A 27,623-nucleotide genomic window follows, 5' to 3' on the forward strand; every position below is an offset into this window, starting at 1 on the left:
TTGATATAACATATTAAAAAATGTTACATTAAAATTATCAGATTTTAATTATTAATTAATTATAGGTATAATGATCATTTAGAATCTTTTTTTCCTTTTCTTTAAATTTTATGGTGGAAATAAAATTCTTCGCACAATCTTCTGAACATATTTTATGTTTGAAATTCAAATATGATTATTCGATTAACTAGATTTCTGTTTTGAAATATTGCGGAAACATTGGAACCATTCATAGTGGAGCTCTCTCGTCAGATAACTCGTCTGATTCGTGAAGCAAGCGTGAGAATAAATGAATGAAATAAGAAGGGTGGTAGGAGCACCCTTCTGGTATTCACCCTAGGGCACTTAAGTTAGAAAGGCTCATTGTCCGTTCCTTCTCATTAGATGCCACCTAGCAGTTTCATCGACCCTACGTAGTAACAATACTGTGGATGCTTTTTTTCCTCCTCCTTGATCTGTAGCTGCAGGAAACACGAGCGGATTGCATGTCTCGGTGTCTGCTCTAATCCCGGCCATGATTATACCGAAAGACAATACTTTTGGTACTCTCGCGGCTAGTGTGAAATGTCAGAAACGAAATTGGACGGTATTGCCTCTGTTGAACTATTCGTTCGATTTCGTAGACCAAGAAAATTTTGGACCTACTACTTTTATGCAAACTCGAAGCTTTGAATAAATGAAGATATGACTATGTATTATATATGAATGTGGCAAAAGTAAAAATGATACGTCTTTTTTGCCATTTATTATTAATTACAACGTTTTATTTTTCTCGAAGTGATCTCATGATCAGTCAATTATGGCCATATGGTTTACGTTTTAGCCGTGATACTACTTGATTATGTATTCTGTCAGACATTCTGTCCCTGGACATTGTCATTAACACTTGTTATCTCTTAAAATTAATTGCAATGCTTCATACAGTTTATGGTTTGTAATATCTATCATGAAACTAATTTACATGGAACAAATAGTTATAGTTAAATGGTAATTTTACTGTAGCCTACAATTCTGTAAAATATTATTGTAATTCTTATCATTTATAAATGTGAATCGACGAAATTGCAATATTAATTACTATTAATTATTAAGTTTTATATGTATTTAAATATCATGTGAACGTTAGAGAAAGTTAACAGTTAAATATTATTGGTTCAAAATAATCATTTATCTATATTTCTAAGGATTATACTTTTTATGTTGTGTAAATGTCGATTAAAGATCGCAATAGATATAAATTAGGTACGTATAAGGTGTTGATTTCGTTGATGCCTTTTATTCACACCGTCCAGCCGGCATGTAATCAGAACTCTAACAGACGATACAAGACGGTATAGGTAATTATTGAGTTTACTAACTGTGCGATTCGATCATGGTCTCATATAACAGGCCAGCATTGTGAACGTCGTTGAAAAACGTAACATACGGTCGTAAATTCATCGCTATTACAGTGCGATATGCGAGCGAGGAAAACGTTTATTATAAATGTTTCACGAGCAACTATGAATTACGGGTCATACAGTTTACTGAGCGAACTTTTTCCTTTTCCTTTCTAAAGATCTTTGATTATAAACGTTTGCTTAATCGACGATTACGAATGTCCCAGAGGGAACTATGTATTACTTGATATGTAGTTTGGAATTTGAAGCTTTTTCAGCCATCTAAGGTGCAACGGGCGTAGAAAGTGTAGAAAGCATTTATACATTGATACATTTTAAATAACATCATCAAATTTTGATTTATTATCTAAATTTTGTAAAAGAATGATTTCATGTACATATATCGTTAGAACTATTCGATATAAATATTATACAATACAAGAAGTTGTTATCACAGTATGATATTCCAGATATACTTATTACAATTCTAATTATTGTAAGAATGCAATATCTTTATAACAACGTGGATCATTATTACGAGGCTTTTATTTAATTTACATACAATCTTAAATAGTATTATATACATGCGGCAAAAAAAAAGAGAAAAAATTTAGTAATTTTACTAGCTCCCAATTACTTGGATCAGAGGAACTGCTCTATAATTTAACGCTCTGGTTGGCACATGTGTTCTTGACAAGAAATATGCAAATTTATTAGAGCAATTGCACGACTCTAACGAGGGGTCTTAAGGTGTAATTACCACTGTCCTATCAATGTCTGAATAAATTCGACCAACTGGAAGAATTTGTAATATCAGACGTCCCACTCGGTTTATTCAGTTGAAAAATTACTCTTTTATACAGTTGAAGTTTTGCTAAATGCCTTGTTAGTATAATTCTATTGTATGAAATTTTTTGAATGGCGATAGAAATGTAGATAGATCACATGAGATCTAGAAAAGTTGGAAATGAATGAAATCAGGTAAGTTCTATACGATGATTGGAAAAAAAATTGATTGTTTTATTTTATATTAAATTAGTGTAATTAAATTAATTAAAACTATTCTATATAAAATATAGTATAATTAAAATATCTTTAATCAAACCATGTATCTGCAAATAAAACGTTACAAAAATTCACACGTGTATCTTGTATTTAATATAGAAAAAACACTCCATACGAAAGGAAAGGATAGAATGTATGGAGATTTTTCAATGACACCATCGACAGCAAATCTTGTAATTAATCGGCCGTAATATTTATTATCCGACCGTGAAGAAAGATTCACGGGATAAGTTGGTAGATTTATCGAGGATACGAAGGGCTTGGCCCGAAACGGAACAAAAAAAACGCTGCTAATTAAGGAGGGCGATTACACGTAACGGTATAATTAAGAGAAAGGAAGAAGAATTAGAGTCGGTACTATGACAAATAAACGACTTTATCCGCGCAGGAATTAATCGAACAGGCGAGGTACACGGCTTGCTTAACGAGATATAATGTATTCGATTTGTTGAATTTATCAGGATGATTCTGATGAGTTCAGAGTCTCGTGAGTTCAGGATAATCATATGAAATAATTTTATTCTTTCAAGGCAATTGTTATATATAAATATAACATCAAGAAATTATGAAAAAATTGTTATCTTATCTTTCATTTATTTTATCATAATAAACAATAGATTGTTTCATGCTTTATCAAATATTTGGGATAATATCGCAATTGAGTGCTTCAATATAATTTTTAAAAAGTCGATATCCTTCTGCGATATTCATTTTGTATATTTATGGTGGAGAGCAAAAGATTTGACTGATCCAGTTTATAAAGGGATAAACTCAACATGTTACCAGGAAGACTGGTAAAGGAGCATTCTGTTCCAAACGAAAAGACGAGGAGAACATATAAAAGAAAGACAAAGATCCCGAAGTTCAGAAGTGCCGCCCGTCAGCCCATTACGTTGATCTGTTAAACCACTACATATGCAAATTTCGGTAGGCAGGGCTTGTAGTTAGTGATGCGCTCTAATATATTTCGAATTGCATAGAAATTAAGATTTAAGCGCCTTTTACTATACATATAATATATGTATATTATAATATATTATATTATACATATATATAATAATAATAGATTAGCTATAATACATTTTAAAATATTTAATCTATTATCTTCACCTGCTGTTACTTTTACTATCCTAACGTATTGTGTAATGAAGAATGATACGTTCGATAAATTATTATTATTATCACGGCGATCATTGTCTGTACGTAATTATTTGTTTCAGTAATTTTTTTATAAAAACGTTTCTACAATAATTTTTGCAAAAAAAAACCGCTATTTCAATGTCAGTTCGATGATAATAGGTAGAAGAACCTGAGAATGAACCCGTTCAATTACCAGAGCAGAACGTGTTTACATGTAAAACAAGTGGTTTATCGTGTTCATCGATGTGAGTAAGAGTTCTGCCTTTCTTACTAATGACCCAACTTCATTCCGAAGGGAGACTACCTTTAAAGGCGATAATTGTATCGGCATTCTTTTTCCCACTGAGAGTTAAACATTGTACTCAAACTAATCCTGATATACGTACAAAGGATTGCTCTATTTTATACTTAGTATTTTTATTATACTACATACCCAGCGTGTAATAAATTATATTTATTTTGAAAGAAAAGTAACGTGAAAATATTTGATAAAAATATCGATTTATAATAGATATGATTTGAATAAATATAGGTTTGCCAATTTGCTAATATAGTATAGACGATAATTATATGAAGCCAATAATAATATATTATTATAACGAAACGACTAAACGATTGATATATCGGATCAGCAGATCGCTAATTGTATATATATGCAAATTATAGCCAGTTGTTTATCTAGCAATCAGACGGTTACATATTTCAGTTGGAGATTCTGATACGTGAAATATTATATTTTACTATAGAAATTATAATCAGTATTTAAACATTATAGAAGGAATAATGGCGTATAATTTTTAAAAATGTAAAGATCTATGAAATTTATAAAAATGACTACGTGTATACGTATTGTAGTATACCACTACAGAATTTCCTTACTATATGAATTCGCTTCATTAACTAATACATGTATCAAGACCTTGATAGTACGTCTTATTGTTTGCTTATGAAAATTTTATTTAGATACCCTACTTCTTTCTAATTGCTCTATACGACTGCTTTCTTGAGTACTTCTGTGATTTGTACACTGGTTTTTTTTTAAAGATTTACTCGACAAATCATTTAAAAAATATAACGGAGAAACTGTTCAATTTATTTCAGAAATTTATAAATAAAATATTCTCGAAAATTGGCTTTCGATTTATTTTTGCTATACCACATTCGTTTATTGGTGTTCCTCCGTTGAATTCCTAAAAAAATCTTTGTCGAACGAGAAGGATCACGAAACCACCCCTTTGTCTCTCCGGAATCACTCGAAGGAAAGAGAGAGAAGAAGAAAGAAAGGAGAAGTCGAATCGAAATCCTCCTCGGGGTCCTTCGCGAAAGAAGGGGTTGCATTCGGGCAGGAAAAAAAGAGCTGCTAATTGACACGAGCGATTGCACGTAACGGTATAATTAGAGAGAAGAATACGGAGCCTGGACCGGTGCACCGATGAACCAATGAACCGGCCAGAGAGCGGCAAGAGGGGAAGGAGAGAAACAGAAAGGCAAAGGGAAACAGGGGAGAGAAGCAGCCGGCGAGTTCCGTCGAGGGTAGTGATGGGCATTCAGTTTCTCCTATATCACGAGTTTTCAAACAATTTACACGTATATTGACACGTTGACTGGCATTGGGGGTCTCCGGTAACCGGTACCTAGACCTTCCACTGACGTCATGGAAGTCACCGATTAATTGAAGTAATTTCCATATGATTCAATGTACCTTTAACTTAACTAATAAGTTATTTCAGTTCAAGTATTCAACAATTTCTGGAACAGAGCTGTTACAGTATATTCATTTATAATTTACTAAAATATTGTTTAAATGTACGTCCAGTAAGAGATTTTGATATGTTTACTTATTATGCATTTTTTTAACGTGGTTGATAATTGACGATAAGACAAAATGGCTTATCGGACTCATATTTCAAAGAAATGTTTCATATATTATGCGAACACGACGCTGAACTTACTGAAATAAGTGATACCATTTTGACGCCCTGGTTAACACATCAAATTTACCCGACAGTTAACGCGGTAAATTATTCAACGAAACAGGGAACATAAATCTGTCAAGAAATTCGACAATTAAGTAAAATTCAATAGCGACAAGTATCTCAAAAAGAATACTTATCCGAACTGATCTACTAGCCACAATTTATCTTCAACGTTATTCGTCATATGTCGAGCTACATATTATAGAAGATAAATCAAAGCTATTCGGTTTTGTCATTCGATCGGTGAATAATCACGATAATGGAGAACTCGCGGTGCCAGTTTCAACTGATTCGAGGTGCCTTAAGGCCATCGCTAGTCGAGGGGGCTCCCTCTTTGGGAGAACGAGCAGGAGAGACCGATCCCGTGGCGTGCAGGAGAGACAAGGCAGCGGGAGAGAACGAAACGTACCACGGTCTCGTGGATTCTGCCTGCACTCTGCGACCATTCCGCAGTAACACGTCGTCCAAGTCGGTTTCGCAGCGTTCCTCGGTCTCTGGCCTCTTGCCACGAGGCAGCACACGTCCTCGAGATGATCCAACAACCGATCCGCCGTGGGACCGGCTTCTTTTTACCGATCCTGCCTACCTCTGTCTAAAGTCCCCTTCGAACGAAAGGAAACCTCTTCCGATTCCTGCTCCTGAAAAATTCCTTCGATCGTGCTGGAATTTCACGTGCCAAATATGGCTCTGTTTCCTTTTGCTCCCCTGGTCTCGTAACGTTTACGGGGTCTCAAAGTGGTGAACAGGAAGGACACTTTAAAATAAGTTTCCACTCAACGTGGATGGTGATTCTTAAGACATTCGACCAGAGGAGAGTAAAGTTGTTTTGGAGTTGCACGTAACAGCTCCGGTGACGCTTCGTTTTTCGAATCGACGAGAATGAAGGGCCACGAAGAAGGTCGAGAGGATTTTAGCACGGTGAACCACGGCGTTCGTCGGGGACGCCTCGAGAAAGGGAAGTGACAAGAAACCTTTCGGTGTTTGAAGAGCTTACGAAATGATTGAGAATTAGAATGTGTTTACCCGTTGGTGTTTCGAGTGACTGTTTTCGATGACACTTCCGCGACCGGCTGCCTTGACTAACAGGTGATCGTTGTTTCACGGCCGATTCCTCTTTTTTATATTTATCAACGGTGACTTACGAAAGTTTCCTTACACCCTCTGTATGATCGGCGTCGTTATTATCGCCGGAATTCACGATGGAAATGATTGAAGACAAAGGAAACCGTGAGATATTTTAAACATACTAATGAGGATAAGCGTAGTCAAAGTTTTTTTTAGAAAAAAGTTGGCAGTATATCTAAGTATTTGATTATTAAATAATCCTTTCTCTTTCCCTATTATTGAAAATCTTCAATTTTTTATTTTCAAAGAATTTTGTGGCGGTACTATAATTTTAATTTTAGTTATGAATTGTTCGCTTATCTTCGAAACAAACTATCGCTAACTGTATATTATAACGATTCTATATTATGTAATATTTATATAGGGACATGAACAAGATAAAAGAAAAATTTTGTTCATCGAAAACAATTTCTTTCGCTGTATTTGTGAAGATCAAATGTTTCGATGCTGAAGATGAGATATGAATTGTGCCGTGTGAAAAATGATGGGTTTCCCGGCAAAACCGGAAATCTGAACAGAGATTCGATGAAAGTGAGCCGACACGAGTTGTGTTATCGGTATTAATTCAAAAAGTAAGTGTCGTTGTGTGGCTTTCGTCCATAAAAAAGTGAAACGTTGCCCGATCTTACTGGGGCAATAATTAACTCGTCCTTAACGACTTTGGATACACCTGGTTCGGTGAGTAATCGTTTAATCGGTTTAATGGACTATGATAATTAACTATCGATAATGTAACCTTGCCTTTGTGATTAACGTATTAATATTGTAATTAGAAACTAAAATCGATAGGATTATAAATACATGGAAAGCCTATTCTATTTAACCCTTTAACCCATTAACCCTCTATAAGACCATGTAATTTGAAAAGTCATTCCTATAGCTAAATAATACATCTTTGCTCTTGAAATTTTATTTCGTTTTTGTATCGCAAATTCAATTTAATTTAAATTTATCGCGTGTTGTTCTAAGTTTTTCTTTCCTTTTAATTGACGTACATACGTATAGCGGTATATGTTCTTTAATAATTTCTTATAAGCAAACCTAACAGCGATTCTCTCAAACATGACGATTAAATGACGTAAATAAATTTGATAATCAGTAGTTTATATCCTTTGGAATGTCTTCCCGTTGCAAAAATGATTAGGATCTTTGTAATGCCCATTTGACAAACGGATACGCATATCGTAATATCAAATCACGTTTCGATGGCGGCTCGACTCAAGACAATTTATTCTGGGAACAATATCTCGTTGAATTTTAAATGGCCGGCGTTATCGAAACTAGTTCACATAGTGCGAAAAATGCAACTGATCTATCTGGTTTTGTTGCGTTCGCGCCGCATAAATAGAGAAATGCCGGAGCCGTGAGCAATAAAACAGTTGACGGGTTAATTACATTAGCTTTCAGATTCTTTGATATATTCGTAGGATCTTTAAAAAAAGCATGCATGGCTTATATAATTGATTCTAAGCAGAAAATATAGGCACTGTGACTATTTTAATATTTCAATAACGAAGAACTATTAAGTCAACTATACAGAGATGAACAAAAGCATTCTACTAAGTTTCAATCCTATATTAAATCCTACGTTTAAGTTTTTAAAACATTAAAACTGTTTATCTGTGGTTTCTACAACTGAAACCAGAGTGAAATTGGAGCACAGGATATTCTAAATATCTGTAAAATTTGAAAGCATTCTAAAAAGAAGCGACTGAAAGGAATACACACGTATCTCATCGAACAAAATGTAAGTTCTACAGAAACGATCTCTGTTGCATTTCATTATGGACATTTCAAATCCATCGAATATTTTAGAAGTTGTTACGTTTTGGTTTTCCGTTATCGTAACATATATCTGGTTATGGATGAGGCGCAGGTTACGCCAAGCAACCTTATCTCATCAGTTTGAGCTTTTGCTAAGTAACTTCCTTGCTGTACGACAGATACGCAAGACGCTAGCCTTTCGTACTAGCAGATATACATAGATAGTATATGGTTGCAGACGATGAAAGTTGTCCGGTGTAGATTGCGGAATAACATTGATTGAGAAGTTTACGATAAGAATTAATGGGATATCACTCATATAATACACCTCGTACACCGTTTCCTTTAGCTCTGTGTATTTCGTAATTATCCTATTAGTCATTCTTAGTGCTCTGTTTATTCTGAAATTATTCATTTTTAATTTAAACGATAATTTTTTACAATATTGTTTTCTTAGTTCTATTTTACCATAATATCACAAATAATACTATCGTTAAAGTACAGAAGAATTTGTTAATGAATTGATAATTTGGTATTAAAGGTATTCTAATAATATTAGCTAAATTCCGCGAGAAGGTTCGGATACTGTAGCTTTTATTTTAAAAAATCCTTTGCGTATCCGGCAATTATTCTCTCATTTCGTCTAATCAACAAAAAGTTATGCGTGCGTCGTTGAAAAGTGGCTTAACTGCGGATTTTATGCGAATTCTCGACGTTGAATTCGCCAGTGTCAGTAATCGGATCTCGTTAGCGAAGAATCAGTGTGCGCGATGGTATTCGACATCGATTAACATTGCCGTTAAGGTAAGCTTTCGTTTGAGAGGTAGCTTCGATCGATCGATGAACATTCGCGCCGCTGATCCACGACTTCCCTTCTGTGATCGCCGCTCAATGATTTACGAGACCCGAGGCAGATTAATTGCTGCACACTTTTAACGAGGCCCGGTGTTTCTCATCCGATGATTATCCGTGTTTTATCGTACTGCTGTCTAACTATTGCGCCTTGCCATTGTGCATCCTGCGACGAACCTTTTGTAGGCCGAAGACTTTTTCCCCCTTTTTTAAAATCTTTTATTGTCGTAAATTTAATCACCAAACGAATTTGATAATTATGTGATTAATCAGATTTCAGTTCACGTTAATTTTGGTAACTATTGAAGTATATAATCCTTCTTTGACAAATTTTTAAAATATATCAGCGAAAATAACGAGTGTGCGTGTTAAAACATATGCATTATCGATATCGCAATTAATTCGAATTTATATGTTTTCAATTGAGCAACTATTTCCATCGTAATTAAACGAGTTCAATTTGCTTAATTCAATAAGCATCCGTATTACTTTACCATTTCCATACGTAAGTAAGGATAAAAGCAGTTAGCCGCCACCTGACTGGGAGACATCATAAATTTGCCGCCGATAAACCTACTGAAATCCTATAATACCCGTATTATCGCGCAGGTATCCCATGCGATAGCAAAAGCAGTAAACGACGTAAAATGTGAAAATACTTAGCTTATCGGATTTATGAATTTAATTGTAATTCTTTTAATCATCAAAAATTTTATCCGGATAAAAAATTCTACATCAAAACGATTTATTCTCTCATTATATCAATTCATTCTTTACTCTTTCTCATAATTTCCTCCTACCTCGATCAATTATCTTCTTCTTTATCTCCTCTTTCCTTTTTTCATTTTTATTCTCTCCTTTTCCGTTCGGCATTCTACCGTTCCGTCCTTTGCTTGCTTCCCCCCAAGATCATTATCCAATTTCTTTTCTTTTCTCTCTTTCAGTCTCCTTTTTCCCATTTAACATTATCGTTTCCTTTTTTTCTTTCCTGTTTCTTTCTCGTATGTTTACAATTTCTTTAACTTTCTCTTCATCCCCTTCCACCATTATTTCTTTCAGTTCTTTCTTTTTCTCTCTCTCTACTGTCCCTCACCTGAAGTCCTCTGTACGCACCTCCTTTCTCTCCTCTCGAGTCTACAAGCCGGGTAAGCACGCTCTCGTTTTCTCGCATGCACGCGTACGGTGAATGTGTTCTCGTATCGTCCCTATCCAGCAACTTCGTTAAGAGGACTCGAGTCGTCCTGCCGCTCCTCGTGAAAATCCCGGTCCGACTCGTCGAGGACAGGTTGATGCAACGACGTGCATACCTTTTCCCTGCCATGGAAAACAACGATCCGCTCTTACCTGGGTGTAAAGTGGTCTGGGTATTTATGAATGTTTAAGAACGTGGAATAATGGCCCTGTAAAATGTAAAAACACAGGCTTGCATATCGCATACGCTAGCGTCGAGCAGAATATCGTCCAAGGAATATTTTATTCCGTGTACTTCGAAAGTATTCGATGTCATATAAATCGAACGTTACGATCTGGTAAGATTAGCTACAAGCACACGGCTCGAAAACACTAACGTAGGATTGATGGTGATCGATGGTGATTCTATGTGCACAGATAAAGTTGAACAGGTAGAATCTAGTTTTTTCGTTTAAGATCGCGTTTCTTTTAGAAAATCCAGTTTGAAATAGATGTCATTGGATCCTCAGCCATGTTCAATTGTATTCTATCAACAGTTTAGCTAAGTGCATACAAAATACTATGTGATATTCTTGGTGTTAAAACTATTTGTTGTATTAGTATCTTATATTAATAAAACAAAGAGTAGCATTGTATATACACTATATCCTTAATGCCAACCGAGATTCACTTATGTATGACATCTCCTTTTGAGTAAAACTGGTAATAAAGTTAATGGTTTGAACTGCATGTCTCGTAGAACCGCGAGATAGAATTGAAAGATGTAAAGCATAAAGCCGTCATGATGTCTCCTAAATTGGAGCGCTGTCCTTTAAACAAAGCGGTTACCGAATATTGTTGAAAAGGATAACAAGTAGATGTTGTCTAGACAACGATTTATGGCGGAGCATCGTTTTTACGATTATGCGTCAGGATACTTTCATAGCGTAGAAGACTATTTTAAAGGAGCCGAGAATTTATGTTTCCTTAATTTTGGAAGCAACCTAATTAATAAAAATATATTTTACATTTTTCCCAAAACATTTACACTATTCCAAAACCAATGTCTAATCGCAATCCGAATGAACGTATTATACATATACATATCTGAAATGCGCATGTAATTACGAGTCTAACAGGAATTAAATTGCGATGTTAATGCTTTCCCGTCCGCTTGTATCAATTCTTGGCCTTCTTCTTTCTCACTCTCCACTTAGATATTCGTAGCCGGCAAACGTGTACCGTAGAATTTCAGTGAGTTTATCGGCAGTGAAGTTACGATAATGTTTCCTGGTCAGGTGGAAGCAGGCTGCTTTGCGCTTCTCTACAAGGCCAACAGCAATAGCAAAGTAATGAAATTATGTTTTACATTTTATGTCAATTTTTTGTATTCATTCATGTCAACTAGATTACATAAAAACATACATTTCATTATTATATGAATTATTACATAGCTCGATAAAACGATCATAATATAGCTTGATGATTTTATGATATTTACAGTTTCGTCCAGATTACTCTTAAATTTACTGCCTAAAGTACAGGTAAAGATATTATTTGTTAAAAATTGTACATAAATATATTTTCTTAATACGATTCCTAATTCTTTGCATAAATTCAATTTATCTTAAAAAGATCAAGAAAACTCGATGAATAAATTAATAAAGATTAATCCTCTATGCAACTTGCAAGTTATATACCATTTATTTGTTTATCATTATACCAATTAATATTCCGTAACTTTTAGATCACAATGACAAATCACGATCTTTGTCATAATGAAACAAAATTCTGATTGTAGACCGGTAAATGTTTATCGAAAAAACACGTCAATAACAAAATGATTATACGACTAATTATGACAATAAATCATCTACGTCGAAATAAAATTTTCGTTTGGCAAAGTTAACGAACGTATCTCTAGGCGACGATTGAAGATACGACGTCCTCGCGGTCCTAAAGATCTGTACCTAATTATCATCGCGAGCCGAGGATTCTTGAAACTTCACAGATTTCCTTTTCCTCTTTTCAATGGCCGTTAGCCACGGAACGTCGTGTGCGCTTTTAATATTAGATCAACGATCTTTTACGATCATTATAGCCAGCGTGGTACCATCCAGCTGCGCAGGATCAACGATCAGCCGACGAAGACCAACTCATTCAGCAACAAATGTAGCGGTGCTTGCACTACCGCCGGTCATGTCTTGTTCAACACGCCAGCGAGATACTTTATTGCTGATAATTCGAGGCCGGCCCCGCGAGAGACGTGCTGAAGTACGCCATTTACATTCCTGTCGTGATCACAAATGCATTTTATACACCGGCTAATATTCTGCTCGATCGCGTGGGTTAGATAGACGAGGATATACAGGGTGCTTTTCTAGTATACTAGAAGCTTTAAATCCTGTTAGAATCCTGGAATTTTTATATTCTCTCCCTAAATGATATAGTACGCTATGTTATTTTTTAATTTATTGCCTATCCAGTTTCAAACATAAATATCTTGGTAAAAATATACCTATCCCATTTGTTGAAACCTACCGGCTGCAATTAATTTATATTCTGTCATAAAAGTCATCACACAACCCTTAAACCTGAATTATAACATATTAACTTTTGGTAATTGAAGGATCCAGTAGTGAAAAGACACATTTGACAATATGTACTATAAATTTCTAAACCTCAGAGTTTTAGGAGGAATAATTTTATCAGAAAACGTAATATTTAAATAGCTAGATAGACGATAACTGCTATAAAATTTTGATTGTAAAATTCATCGACCCATTAGCTCCTATAACTTTGCTACATTGCATTAATTTGGATATACACGTTGGATATACACGATTTTATAGTTTTACTAATAAAATCCAATCCAAATAAACTATTACATGTTCGCTCATAAAGGTGCTGCATGTACCTTTGGATCTTTACGCATTTTTTAAAATTAACATTACATCTACGGTAATTTGCTGACATACATTTCGCAACTGATGACAGGATACCATGTTCCTTTAAAAAGCTCCCGTTCGCAAGCGTGTTTAATTTGTTTCATGGTCGGTTCACTAAAATTATAGCAAGCCGGGATCAAAAGTTACAAAATTTACGACTCGTAACTTCAGCGAGTAGCATATATTAACTAGTCGCAGCGGGCAACTTTGAATGCAACAGCCACCCGTCGTGGTCGAGCAAGGTGTAACGCAAGAATCGATGTGCCATAATCGGGCCGAGCTTTTTGATTTAACAGCGCAGCGTTTCTTAATGAACGACGCGCCTCTTCTTTCGCTTCTTTTAAAACCAGTAGCGGAACTTTTTGATCCGCGATCGGGTTACCCAAGATCATTCACTCGCGAACAAGACCCAAGGTACACTTTTTTATACGAACCTGTCATCGATTACCAAGACCTTGAGATGCAACGCCATTCTAAAATGAGATCGTGATTATTTTAGATTTAGAAAGAAGTATTTATATCTTGCTAAAATTAAACTGTTCGAAGTAGTTAATAAATAATGTGTTTTGCGTACGAAGATAAAGGTGGCCTTGAAAATATAAATACCTCTGTATTAGTTTTCGATGTCTAAATTAAGATATTTCCCACTAATTCTTTCATGAGAATCAAAAAGGTTCAATAAGATAAAATTCATACCGTTTGGCTGGTCAATGATGGCCTTTCTACTGAAAAATTCCAGACATTCCACTTTGATACTAGCAAAACCAACAGATCAGAATGACTACACTAAAAAAATTCAGAAAATTTATTATTTCCGCTATCAAAACAGAATCTGCCCGAATTAAATTTAAAGTAAGGCTATAATTCTAAAACCACCTTTCTAGTAAGTCATGAAACTTGATAGCAATACGTATTAAAAATATTACAGACTTTCCAAATCTAACTCAACGCTTGCAAACAGATGTGTGTACGTTCGCCATGTGCAATCAAGGCGAGAGTATATCCATAAACCATAAATACAATATTGTCGCTAGACTCTACTCATCAACAGGTATAGTTCTCGTGTCACCGTAGCGTAACAGTTGAAAATGAAAAGTTATGGAGTTTACGAGTCGTAACTCTGGTCTGTAGTTTCTATTAACCAGTCGCGTACATGGCTGGAGCCTGGACCGAGAACAAGAACCGAGGACTCTCGTGAGTCGCTTCAGGAGCAAGCAAGGTGTAATGTCGAATCGATGTACCATAATCGCCTGGACTTAGGTGTCTTTCGTTTCAAGCCGAGGCTACGGCGTGCTTGCAGCCCACAGAACTGGTATACACGTATATATGTATATTGTATATACTAGTACGTGTACTCACGTACTCATTTTGTATACCGGGTGAAGCACTTGGTGTTACTGTTTGGAATTCCCTTGTGAAATGGTCTTAGGAGATGCTCTTCGTGATTGTGTTTCGTGAAAATTATTTTTAATTCGAATAACACGGTTTTTAATGGAGCTCGAATATTAACGGGTCCGTTCAAGTGCATACACGCTATTGTAAATGCAAATAAATCTTTACACACGAAAGTTGTTTGACTTGGTGGAAGAAACTTAATACAATACTCTGAGTCTTTTTTAAAGAGATTTTTTTTAATGGAGATATGTATTTTTATTGTCGACGATTTATTGCATCTTTTAAGATACGTTCGACGACATGTATATTCCACATCGTAATATATAAATTCTGCCTTTTTTTCTTTAGTCTTATTTTTTGTACATTAGAATTTAATCGAAAAAAATGGTAAGACAATTTGGAAGTTAATACTTATATCGAAATTACTTTGCAGGCAAGATGGCAGTTTGCAGCAGCTTACTCATTATTTCGCGATTACTTCTCATCGTCGTAGCATTGACTGTACCAGGAACATGGATGTGAGTACCCCTTTTTGTTGAATTACCAGCTTCTTAAATTAAAGTTCCAATATCGAGTATTTCGATACCGTTAAGATATAACTGATTATATTCAATTACCAATGTAATATCCAATTTTTATATAATTACGAATATTCAAACATTTAAGTAAAAACGTTATAATGTGCATTCCTTCATAATGTTTGCTATTAAATGCAGATAATAATTCAGATTTCCCTAAAGGAGTAAGCGTGAAATTCGCAACCCCTACGCAAAATTGCCTAATTACTCGGCGCAATCTTCAAGGTACAGATCGAAGAACACAAGTACGGGGTATCAGGACGATAATCGATAAATTAATATGTCGCGAAGAGAAAGGTACGGTTCTCTACCCTCATCAAATTCCCGCAAAAATTGCCCACGCAACGACTACCATAATTTATAGCTCTTTGTATGCAGCGAGACGAAATCGCGTCGTGGGAACACGATCGAAGGATTTTTCATAGAATCGTTGTCCTCTTTCTCAAAGTACCCCCGACAACGGTGTGTCTAATTTCTGAATTGCCTTAGTCACCCCTGATTTTCACCCTTGCACGTCCATGACAAATCATTGAATAGTTCCGAGATCGGTACAGTTTTTCATGGCGTGGAATTTTCACCCGTGAGGATCCTTTATGCCCCGCTTCGTAATTGGATTTTTGGAAATCACTGGGATTGTGGTATTTTTTCTTCTGCTTCGGGTCTACCCTCGATGAAAGCTTCTTTATGTTTTTCTAAATCCTTTCCTTTCGTCGAAATTTCTGGCCAGTTGAATTGAAATAGCAAATATTTTTAGTAGAAAGGAAAACGGAAGAAGTTGTTCAAAATTTCCCTTTCATAGCAAAGATTTTTTGAAGATATTATCTGAGATAGACTTCGTATTAACTTTTGATATTTCTAAAATTAATTGATCGAAGCTTCAAATGAAATAAAAATTAAATAAAAAAGGGCCAGTTCGTTTGATAAATTTTTGTTGAATTTTTCTTCCTAGATCCTACCTAATATGTCAAAGTTGCGAGTATCGAAAGTGGATTATAATTAATTTAAAGCTGTTATTTGTTGTTTAAAGTTGTTAATGTCGAGAAATAAATACTTTCGATCATTGATAAATGCTACCAACTTTTCCATTACACTGCTTCCCATTTCAAAATTCAAAAGATGACACTAATAGATATCGATCGTTGATAAATGATCACTAGCCCTTTCAGTCATTACAGTGGTTTCTTTTTTCTAAATCTCATCGCTAAGCGTCTCTGATCAAGAAAATGCCTAATCATTTGGGCGGGACTCACAGGATCTCCATAAAAGTTAATCCCTCTTATCTGAGCTTAAGTTAAGAACTCGACGGATGTAATCTCTGGTCGTTTTAATTTTATCGTTACCACATCCTAATTAGATCTGAACTTTTGAGAGATCTTTCAAAGAGCTTTTAATAAATTACTATCAATATTCGTGCAATTTCTATATACTTTAACCAAAGAGTTCTGTCTTAAAGATACAGATTTTGTTCAGTGAATTCCCACCTTATCAGCTTCTTAAAAATTTGTGTATTCAACTTTTCATTCGCCACGTATCCTTGTTATATGCCTTATCTAGCGAACGGACTCGACGTGAATATCTACTCTGTGCGTCGTAAATGGCAGACTTAAATTCTTCCATGACTTACGATTTTACGCGAGCGAATTAATTACACGACATTTCAGTCGGCAATAAGATAGAGCGTAACTTGAGCAATGGTCTATGCAAGATAAAACAATTTTCTCGCAAAAATGCGCGTTTCTCTCGCTAATCTACCCTCCAGTATCAACGTAACAACCCCTTAAGTCACGACTAAGAGCCAGCGTCCAGATTAGATTCCGGACACACGGCGATGTGCGTGTGTTTAAGTACAAGAATGAATTGATTCACACAAGGCCATTCCCGGTGCACTATTTCTCCGTGAATCGCGACGATATCGAAACAGTCAGATTAAAGGGTGGCCTCGAGACATTTTTCTCGTCCCACGTGAGAAGAAAGTGGCGTCATTGTTGGCCGCGACACGATACTTTCCACTAGATGTTTTAGTTTCTTTCGTTCGATGTTAGACTAGAAATCGGCTAGCAATTCGCTCGATTCGCTTTAACACCGAGCATATAGTTTCTTTCGCTTGTAATATGATCAATTCTTATTCTTCGTTTCTTAGATTTCTACAAAATGATACGTGCATGTTGAGCGAAAAAAATGAGAAATAGGAAAGGCAGTAACATAAAAAACGAAGAATTCCTGCTTGAACTGTAGGAACAAAAGAACTCTTCCTTTCCTTTGTTTCTCATCCCTTCTTCCTTTACTTTATTTCCTTCCTCTCTTCCGTTTTGATCTTTTTGCCGATATGATACGATGATATCGATCAAATTTTTGTTCATTCTGATATAATTTATGTATTGCATGAAATTTTGCCTACTTTTAAATTCCTATGTTTCTTTGTTTTCATCCTCAGCAAGCAAAGATAAAATCCTCATAAACTCACAGTCATTTCTTTAAGAATTTCTTGCACGAGGAGCACAGTCAAAGTAACTTTTAAAGTCTCGAAGGAATGTATATTTTTAGTTGTGTTAATGGAGAGATCGTACTTCATGGTTGATAATTTACTACTGCTAATAGTAATCATTATCTCAATCGTTCGTCTCTGCTAACACTAAAATAATACGGATCGATTACATTACTCCTACGCAAAATAAGGTGGATAACGTATACCTGATCATTGTGAGGAATAAAGTCTACGTCGCTCTTCAATGTTTATCAGAAAAGAATTATCACATATCCGATTTAGAGTAATAGAGCATAAAATTATATTTAAATCGATTGATATTTCAATGTGTAACGATCGAATCTCGTACAAAGTAAAATTTTATAAATTACTACTTTATATTGGAATTAACTTATTATTTGATTCGTAGTATTAAAATTCACCTCATTTCTATCTCTTCGTCCAAATGATGACAAAGTTAAGGACTAAATCAACGAATTGAAGTAGCAAAGTTTATTCAACAGGAAATTAAAATTAAATACAATATTTCAATTAGAACACCCGGTACGTAAAACCATACGATTGCCGGTATAATCTTTTAAGAGACACGGGGCATTACTTTTTGGGACGGCACGGCCTACGAAGTGCCCCACGAATTTGCGTGGGCAGGATCCTTCGAAATATTATCGTTCCCCTCCCATGATTCCCTGCGTCATTGTTTTAGGGGAGTGCAAAGCTGATAATATATCACAACCAAAACGTGTTCCGGAATATTAATGCAGTCTATTATGCATACCCTAGTGTAGTTTACCATGAGACCAATGGTTGAAAATCTTAATCCTCTAAATCTCATTCAGATTAGTTAATTCGCTTCTTTAATCCGAGTGACTTCGCTTCAAGCTTGAAATCACTTGAAATTCATGAAAGTCAAATTGCTTGATTTGAAATCGTTTACTTTTTTTTAACATTTATCGGTGATGTCTTCAAGCACTGTATGTTACGTGGGATAGTATCACGCGCAACTTTCACCCCAGTAAAAGGGATTAGAAACTGCAGTAAACAACGGCATAGAAACATCTGAGATGTAATAATACAGTGTGCTTAACGTCAGGAACGATATCTCCTACACAGAATGGTCTACATAACTGGGACAAGTTGTATCTCTTTCTAAGTTACAATTAAAAAAATTTGGCGATTAGCTTTTATCTTTTGGAATATTGCTTCCAGGTGAAAATGATTAGAGCCTTGATATTGTAGAAATGTTCATTAATTTAGTACCCATCTACTTTCCTAAATACTATACTCAAACAAAGTATTTTAAGGCATCGTTTAACGTTTGGGCAAATTCCATCGCAGTGTAAGGAGAGCGAACGAGAAAATTAATTTGATTCGATACTTGGGAATATCCAACAACTTGTACACTACATGTTGATCATTTAACCCGTTCTACTACCCTTAAAATATCGAACACGGATCCTCAAATATATACACTATATATGACATAACTTTCCTATTGTTTCTTACACGTTTTGCTCATCAATCCTGCGCATTGAGATCGCTAGACTGCGTTCATTTTATGTATTCGATTGGCAATATCAGAGCATCCGAGTGTGTACAGCGTACACTCATACTCATGCTTATATCGTTGGTAAAACCTTTACGAGCACCCGTTTCGAATTTCAGATTGGTAGATCCGTTAGAGACCCCCTGACTTCTGTCCGTGACGGCATCATTCCATCATCTCGCTCGGTTGACTCACAAATGTACCATTAAAAATCGGCACGGAGAACCGTTCTTCGCCCACGGCTTTTCTGCTCCAAATTTGTATAATCAGCGTAACAAATCTTTGCAAGTTCGACCGAATTTATACACGCCTTTTGGAAAAGAAGGGGGCGTCGACTATTCAACAAAGGGTGGTCGATCGAGATGGGTTTCGGAAATATCGGATAAGCTTCCACGTTGCAAGTTATTTGTTCGAGTTAAGAATAGATTTCGCTCGAGGTTCCATTGAAACTTATTATCCTTGTAAAACTCGTATTGAAATTTGCTAATATAATATAAAATAACTGAAACAATGTAAAAATACACGTGATATTTGAATAACGCTATTAACTGTTAATCGCTACCCTGAAGTATCCCAAACAATATTCAGTACAGTTAATGTTCAACGTTAATCAAAATGATGGATTTAATTTTTATTCAACAGAGGTACATATTGGCTTGGTGGAAAAGTTATAACAGCTCTATGAATACAACTATAAATCTATTTTATTAAGTTAAATAATATTTATTGTTTTCTACGACCTTACTCTATCGCTCTATTCTTTTCCGTTCTGATTTTATCCTAACGTTTGTATCGCTTTTTCCCGTGATCGTTTCAGAAACATCGGCTTGCAACACTTTCCACAACTCGAAACTGCTCAGATGATAGAAACTTACGACGTCGCTGCATCGAGCATTTGTCATGGGCTAAAAGGGCTCTCGCAAGGCCAAGGGAAGCTATGCCAGTTGTCCGTGGATCACATGCCAAGTGTTGCGAAGGGTGCAAAATTTGGAATTCACGAGTGCCAGCATCAATTTCACGACCGAAGATGGAATTGCTCCACTGTCTCTGATGAATCAGTGTTCGGACCTATGCTTAGAATAGGTAAAACACTTTTATACAAGCTACTTATATCAAGTTCTTTCTTTCTTCGTCAATGACCTTTTGTTGGCAATGCTTGTTTCCTAACAACCTCTTATTTACGAAGAGACACATCACGATGCGATGATCTCATTATTGCAATCAAGAGATAGGTAGATTTCAATAAACAGTACGGAAGAAATGAAGAATATTACACTAATTCATGGATCGATCAAGGATAAGGACTCTCTTTAAACAAATAAAAGTTTTAAAATGTCATCATTTATAAATAAATTTTTAAGCAGTTATTGATCTAGCTTTAAATGCTAAAAAAGGTTTAAACGGACGCGTTCCTTTTCCTAGCAAGCAGAGAGACTGCGTTCGTCCATGCGATCACAGCTGCAGGAGTGGTATATTCGATTAGCCGATCTTGCAGAGATGGACAATTATCCTCGTGTGGATGTTCTAGAAGCAGCAGACCCAGAGATCTAAAGCGAGACTGGATCTGGGGTGGCTGCGGAGACAATCTCGAATACGGTTACAAGTAATTATTGCAAGCTCTTTTTTAATTCCATTAACTCTTTTAAATTACTCCCTAATCTGTTTGTATATTACTGTCAATGTTTAACATGCTCGAAGCTTTCATCGAGAGCTTTCTCTAACAGATTTTATCTTTTTAGATTTACACAAGCATTCGTTGATGTGAAAGAACGTGAGCGAAGTTTTAAAAGAGGCAGTAGAGAACAAGGCAGAAGCTTAATGAATCTTCATAATAACGAAGCCGGACGCAGGGTAAATTTCATTCCTTTTTATTTCCATTTTACTAGATAGCGACAAAGGAATCATTAGCGTTAATAATTATGAAATTAACAAATTTCCAAAGGCTGTTATAAAACGGTCCAAAGTAACGTGCAAGTGTCACGGAGTTTCTGGAAGTTGCAGCTTAATTACTTGCTGGCAGCAACTCGCTTCCTTCCGAGAAATTGGTATGTTTCTTTTAATGTAGTTACTTTTAATGTTGCGATAATAGAATAATATTATAAATACATATTAATCATCTTTACAGGTGATTTTCTCTTAGATAAATACGATGGGGCAACAGAAGTGAGAGTAAATAGACGTGGACGTTTGTCTATGCGAGATCCAAGATTTTCGTTACCTACTGCGAATGATCTAGTTTATTTGGATGAATCTCCAAACTATTGTCTTCCTAATGAAACACTTGGATCGTTAGGTAACAAATTTTTATTCAAAAACTTTAAATGATCAATTTATTAATTTCTTTTGGTAATTTTCAAAAATATTAAATAAATACTACACGAGACTATGCTTATGCAAATTTCTTTCTTTCTTTACAAAAAATAAATATTTATTAGGTACACACGGAAGAATTTGCAACAGAACATCATCCGGTATGGATGGATGTAATCTTCTTTGCTGCGGTCGAGGATATAACACACAAAAATCAACCATTAGAGAACGATGCGAGTGCAAATTTCATTGGTGTTGTTTCGTTGAATGCAAAACTTGTGTTAAAAGCGTAGATATTCATACTTGCAAATAAAATTTCAATTTTATTTGATACTTTCATAAGAAAAATTTATGTACCTCTTTGTGATACAATTTTCCTCGATATTTCAGATAGACATCAATTATTAGGGAATATTATACTGTGTATATACATTTCTTAAAATTATAATGATCATTTAGCAAAATACTTTTAGTAAAATGCTTACCTATTATCATCATCATTTAAAAAATGTGCTATATCATATTTAACTTAAAATATGCACACTAATCCTTTATTTTATACTATTATAGATTTTTCTCATGAAAAATTGGATGTATGAATGAATACAAATAAGTTTTTAAAATTCCAAAAATAGTTAAATGATTAAAAACACTGCTTGCATCTTAAAAATTATGAATTTGATATTACTCAACAATGAAATATATGCCCTATTACCGGTATTCAAAATCCAAATTTAAATTTTTAGACTGAAGTATTATTACTGTTTAAAGTGTAATATATGGATTTATTTTTTCATATGTGCAGGATTTTCTCAGAGTCTCAATAAATATAAGTGCACTTTACAAAATCCAGTAACAAAAATAAAAGCTATAAATGTCTATGTACAGTTATTTATGAAGTTAACTCAACCAAATTAAGTTTCATAAATTACTCACGGTCTGTGATTTCATAAATTAAAAAGAAAAACAAAATAAAAGATTTCATAAATTTTCTGAACTATTTAGATATTTTGTTATCTATAATTATGATACAATTATTAGTACAGTATTATATTTGTAAAGAAATATTTTTATTAGCATGCAAAATAAGTTAGCCTAATATGTAGTATTAATCTAGTTTATAGGTACTAGTGTAGTAATGATAAATCCTGCACATTTATACATATTTAATATTATTGAGCACAGTAGGTTTATTGTATTTGTCATAAATTACATTTTATTTAATATTAACATGATTATTTATTGCTATCTTTATATAATGTATGCTGTATAAATTTGCATATTCCAATTAAAAGAAATGCTTAAATAATAAAGACAGATAATACTAAAATAGACAATATGTTTTTGAATATCCTTCCTCAAATATTTTCCTAACTTCAAAAGATCTGTAATAAAATTTAAAAGATCAAAATTGAAAAATTATTATTATTTTTACTTTACTTTATGATAGACAAAATGCATAATTCAAAATCTGTTAGTTTATGTAACTTATATTTATTGCTGTGTACTATATATATACTTTTGTATAATATTTATACATAACTGAATACTATTCATATGTTTCCCAAGGTTTCTCTGGATAATTCATGGTCCCAGGTCTTGGATGTTTATATTGCTCTGGTTCTTGTAAGCAAATTCCATTTTCTAACAGTGTATCGATTAGTGATTGTACCTTGTTTCCAATAACAAAAGAATTTTTATTCAAATAAATTTCAGATATACCACTTTCTAAGCAACGTTGTGCAAGCATACGTCCCACAAACTTATATGCTATACAATCATTTGTGCTAAAATAATTTGTATAATTTTAATTTGGTTCTTGAATTTTGAAAAGTATTTAATTATTAACTATTTAAAATTTTTCATAAGTTAATCAAATAATCTACGTAAGTCTAGAATCTACGTAAATCTTTGTCATCATTTCTCTTGCTAACTGAAATTTCAAATTTCAAATCAATGCATTTCTATTTCATGTATTTATAGTGTCTACAAACCTAAATAATTGTTTTTTCAATCCCCAATCTTTACTTGATATTGTGATAACTGGACCATTTTCAAAATGACATATTTCTGCTATAACATGTCGTTGAGTGGTACGTACAACCAACCTATCCAAATTTTAATCACAAGTGTTAGAAAGATACAGTATTAAAACTTAGTACACTATTAAGGTTATAATAGAAAAAATTATGTTATAGTAATTATTTTACTTATGCCAATATCCACATTGACGTTTATCAAGAGCATATCCTATATGTTTCCTTGCAATTCTTAAACGTTCCAAATTTCGTGGATTGCGATTTCTGATTTCTTTGCAATTTTTCACTATTTCTGCATTTCCATGCATTTGTCTTTTAATTAAGGTGTTGGTAGGTATTCGAAGCATTTTGAGATTTTATATAATTTATAAATATTTTAATAATTTTGTTTATTCAAATGCAAGCAAAATGTATACGTATGTATATCTTTCGTTTAAACCTCAAATTCTTTAAATATTTCCAAACAATCACAAATAATGAATATAAGCTGGGCAGTGAACTCCTCGCTCAATGATACTACATAATCAATAACACAATAGACAATATTTTTCATAATATTTACATGTTATATAATATTTGGGTTTAATTCAATTAAAATAATAAAAAGTCTATTTTAAGATAATTAACAAAGTTCAGTGTTACTTAATCTATGTGTACAATTTCAATTAATTTTTTTCTTATACTATTTAATTATTTATAAGAGCTAATATTTTTTGATTAATATGGTATCATAATATCATAACATTTATTAATATTCTTATTTTATTGCAAACAAAATTAAAATATATTAAATAGCATTTTATATTTTGTTTGTTCATAAATTTATGTGAGATTACAGCAACCTACAAGTACATACGTATAAATATAAATATCAGCTCTCTTAATTTGAAATAAGAAGTATGTATATACATATAGTATAGTTTATACAAGTATGTAGTATAAGACGAATATAATCATATATAGAAAAACACATTTCTTAAGCATATAGTAAAAAGTATAAACAGTACACGGTAAGAAATATATTCAAGAATATAGATACTTGAGTTTTACATATTTTAAGCATCATTATATAAGAATAATAATGTAAGAATGTGAATGTATGAAATATTTATATTTGTATGGGAGAAATATAAAATAATAAATATATCATGAAATTTACATAAATTTGCTTTAAAATTTTGAATTCTTATACAGGGGACAGCACAATCTACAGTATCTTGCAAGGATTAAGTGTATAAATCTAATATTTTGTTTTTCTAAGTTTTATACATAACCAACTTAGATATGAAAAATGAAAAGGGAGAGTAAATATATAATTCGTAGTTAAACAAATGTTATACGCTGAACAAGAAAAATTTATAGCATTAAGAATTAAAAATTACTTTCAAAATGGGTACTGTAGAATATGGTTTTCCAATGATCGGTGGTTTAATGCCAGTAAGTAAGAATGAAATATAATTCGTTTATCTATGAAAAATTACATTATATATAATAATTTTCTTATCTATATCTAAATTTTTTAGATATTTCTTTTTTATAAAATTAATTTTTGTGTTGCTAGCAAATTCAAGCTCTTATAGCACCACCTGTATCAGAAGATTCTAAAACAGCAAAAAATAAAAAGGACAAAGAAGAAAAAAAGCATCCGTATTTTAAAAGAAGAGGACGTGGCCACAATCATGATATCTGTGATGCCTGTCGAGATGGAGGAGAACTTATATGTTGTGACAAATGCCCTGCATCATATCATTTGCAATGCCAGTGAGTTTGGATACTTCAAGATGAAAGAAATGAGATTCAATATTTCTGGCTTTAGTAATATTATTTTTAAATATAAAAATGCGTACTGAATCTAATTTTTTGTTTAAATGAATTGAATTTTATATATATAATCATTTGCAGTTATCCAGCAGTGGATCCAGCAGATATTCCTAATGGGGAATGGTTGTGTTATGCTTGCCGATGTGCATCAAAAAGAAATCTGTTAGATACCAAAGGAAATGAAAAGAATAAAAAAAAATCTGCATTAGAAGTATTAGCTTTGGCAGCATCTTTAGTTAATCCCAGAGAATTTGAATTGCCTAAAGAATTGCAATTACCAATTATGTTCCCTGGTAGTAATAAAGTAGATTATGTTTCAGGTAGAAGAGGAAAACAACAAAGTGGAAGTAATAATGGTATATATTATTTAATTTTTTATAGATATTTATTACATAATTTATCATTAATTATAAGATTTTTTTCAGTAGGGAAAAGTCACTGTTTAGATAATAATTTAATGGTACCTTTACCAGCACGTTTGTGCTTTGAATGTGGTCGAAGCTGCAGAAAAGCACCATTAATTGCATGTGATTATTGTCCATTATATTTTCATCAAGATTGTTTAGACCCACCACTCACTGCTTTTCCAATTGGAAGATGGATGTGTCCTAATCATCCAAATCATTTCATAGATCAAAATTTATTAACCTCGTGTAGAGTGACTGAACGTATTAAACTATGGGATAAATATGCCAATCAACGTATAGATCAACATGCAGTAAAATTAGATTTTTTACGTAAAGCGCGTGCTGCAAATCCACTTTTTCGAACAAAGATCAAATTAGAAGGTCGAACAAGAGTAAAGGTACCCTGTTCTGTAAAATTTCATTATGAACACCCACCAGAATTAGATCCTGTACAATTTTATCATGATGCTGTCATAAGACCAGTGATTAAAAATATTAAAGTGCAGGATATAGAAGATAATGATAACAAACTCCCTAAAGTAGAAAAAGAAAATACAAAAGTGCAAAAATTGGAAGAATCAATGGAAGTAGAAAAGGAGATTGAAGAAAACAATGAATTAAAGGATGAAAATAATCAAGAAGATACAAGTAGCATTAAATATGAGGAAAATGTAGAACAAGAAAATGTAATTGAAAGTAGTTGTAATGATGACATTAGTACTGAATATTATGCAGAGAAATTTGGTTATGATATAAAAGAAGGTATACAGTTACTTGAAAGACCAGTTTTAGAAGCATTGGCATTACAACGATTAGAACAAATTTTAGATCCAGATGGAGAAAATTATGACATAATTAATTGCCAAACAAGGGCCAGAGCGGCATTGTTTTCTTTAAATCACAAACCTAAACCACCAACTTTTATGGTTCATAAAACACTTACTATTGGAAGTGGACCAAATTGTGATTTAGTTTTATCTAATTATGGTAACTGTAGTTTTACATCTTCAAAACACGCTATTATTTTTTTCGACGAGGTAATAATGGATAACGATTTCAATATGTATTGTTTTCATTAAATATCTTATGAGATGTATTATTTTATCTATCTATATTCTTTTATTTACAGAGTACCAAACGTTATGAATTATTAAACTATAGCGAATATGGAACAGTAGTTGATAATGTACTATATTCTTGTAACTATACAGGCGTCGTAGAAGAGATAAAAGAAGAAGCTGATGATAAATACCAATTAATGAGTAAGGAACAAGATACAACAGAAGCAGTAAAGGCTATAATAAGAGAAAAGGTTCTGACTCAAAAACAAATAGAGAAGAAAAGAGTATTATGTAAATGTAACTTGACAAGGTCTGAAACAAAAAATAAAGATCACTTAGAAGAAGGGTGGGAAGGAAGTGCTATTGTTGCTCACGGATCGACGCTGGCATTTGGATGCCTAATGTTTGTATTTAATACGATAAATGCACATTTAGAACGATGAATCCTTATAGTGTTAATATTCCATCATTTCCGTGTACAGATATTTTCGTAAGCTACCGGTAATTAAATTAATGAAACGAATTCTTTTTATTTTATTTTGTTTGTATTTCATTGGCATTGGAA

General features: G+C 33.6%; 3 protein-coding genes across 9 annotated transcripts; 2 read left to right on the forward strand and 1 right to left on the reverse strand.

Annotated features, from left to right (window-relative positions):
* The first annotated feature begins 5,236 nt into the window (after positions 1–5,236).
* Positions 5,237–22,063, forward strand: LOC126920748 (protein Wnt-5b-like). Of its 4 annotated transcripts, XM_050731473.1 has the most exons (10): positions 5,924–6,787; positions 7,050–7,363; positions 12,573–12,745; positions 15,248–15,332; positions 20,238–20,503; positions 20,843–21,023; positions 21,160–21,271; positions 21,363–21,465; positions 21,546–21,713; positions 21,856–22,063. In XM_050731473.1, exons 4-10 carry the CDS (start codon positions 15,253–15,255, stop codon positions 22,041–22,043), a joined length of 1,098 nt encoding a protein of 365 aa, XP_050587430.1. In that variant the 5' UTR covers positions 5,924–6,787; positions 7,050–7,363; positions 12,573–12,745; positions 15,248–15,252; the 3' UTR covers positions 22,044–22,063. The 4 variants fall into 4 exon arrangements, with proteins under 4 accessions (XP_050587431.1, XP_050587428.1, XP_050587430.1 ...); XM_050731472.1 differs by lacking the exon at positions 12,573–12,745; XM_050731474.1 differs by lacking the exons at positions 5,924–6,787; positions 7,050–7,363; positions 12,573–12,745 and adding an exon at positions 5,237–5,261.
* Positions 22,064–22,885: 822 nt separating this feature from the next.
* On the reverse strand, positions 22,886–24,343 carry LOC126920751 (39S ribosomal protein L18, mitochondrial). 2 transcript variants are annotated; one of them, XM_050731480.1, is made up of 4 exons: positions 23,941–24,343; positions 23,725–23,838; positions 23,274–23,517; positions 22,886–23,115 (listed from the first exon to the last, which is right to left on the reverse strand). In XM_050731480.1, exons 1-3 carry the CDS (start codon positions 24,114–24,116, stop codon positions 23,280–23,282), a joined length of 528 nt encoding a protein of 175 aa, XP_050587437.1. In that variant the 5' UTR covers positions 24,117–24,343; the 3' UTR covers positions 22,886–23,115; positions 23,274–23,279. The 2 variants fall into 2 exon arrangements, with proteins under 2 accessions (XP_050587437.1, XP_050587436.1); XM_050731479.1 differs by lacking the exon at positions 22,886–23,115 and having other exon boundaries at positions 23,205–23,517; positions 23,941–24,340.
* Positions 24,344–24,586: 243 nt separating this feature from the next.
* LOC126920747 (PHD finger protein 12) lies at positions 24,587–27,581 on the forward strand. 3 transcript variants are annotated; one of them, XM_050731470.1, is made up of 6 exons: positions 24,587–24,779; positions 24,964–25,206; positions 25,331–25,530; positions 25,672–25,946; positions 26,019–27,034; positions 27,127–27,581. In XM_050731470.1, the coding sequence occupies exons 2-6, from the start codon at positions 25,159–25,161 to the stop codon at positions 27,499–27,501; spliced, it is 1,914 nt and encodes a 637-aa protein (XP_050587427.1). In that variant the 5' UTR covers positions 24,587–24,779; positions 24,964–25,158; the 3' UTR covers positions 27,502–27,581. The 3 variants fall into 3 exon arrangements, with proteins under 3 accessions (XP_050587427.1, XP_050587424.1, XP_050587426.1); XM_050731467.1 differs by having other exon boundaries at positions 24,591–24,779; positions 26,016–27,034; XM_050731469.1 differs by lacking the exon at positions 24,587–24,779 and adding an exon at positions 24,848–24,866 and having other exon boundaries at positions 26,016–27,034.
* Positions 27,582–27,623: the final 42 nt, after the last annotated feature.

Source organism: Bombus affinis, chromosome 9, assembly GCF_024516045.1.
Source record: "Bombus affinis isolate iyBomAffi1 chromosome 9, iyBomAffi1.2, whole genome shotgun sequence".
Taxonomy (NCBI): Eukaryota; Metazoa; Arthropoda; class Insecta; order Hymenoptera; family Apidae; genus Bombus; species Bombus affinis.

Bases quoted from the DNA above. Each gene is read 5' to 3' on its own strand.
- LOC126920748 (XM_050731471.1), top strand. From the start codon at position 6,760: ATGGAAATGATTGAAGACAAAGGAAACC. The intron at 6,788-15,247 runs GTGAGATATTTT...ATTACTTTGCAG, and splicing joins GATTGAAGACAAAGGAAACC to GCAAGATGGCAGTTTGCAGC. The intron at 21,714-21,855 runs GTAACAAATTTT...AATATTTATTAG, and splicing joins TGAAACACTTGGATCGTTAG to GTACACACGGAAGAATTTGC.
- LOC126920751 (XM_050731480.1), bottom strand. From the start codon at position 24,116: ATGCTTCGAATACCTACCAACACCTTAATTAAAAGACAAATGCATGGA. The intron at 23,839-23,940 runs GTAAAATAATTA...AAATTTGGATAG, and splicing joins CAATGTGGATATTGGCATAA to GTTGGTTGTACGTACCACTC. The intron at 23,518-23,724 runs GTTTGTAGACAC...AAATTATTTTAG, and splicing joins TTGAAAAAACAATTATTTAG to CACAAATGATTGTATAGCAT.
- LOC126920747 (XM_050731467.1), top strand. From the start codon at position 25,159: ATGGGTACTGTAGAATATGGTTTTCCAATGATCGGTGGTTTAATGCCA. The intron at 25,531-25,671 runs GTGAGTTTGGAT...AATCATTTGCAG, and splicing joins TCATATCATTTGCAATGCCA to TTATCCAGCAGTGGATCCAG. The intron at 25,947-26,015 runs GTATATATTATT...GATTTTTTTCAG, and splicing joins ACAAAGTGGAAGTAATAATG to TAGGGAAAAGTCACTGTTTA.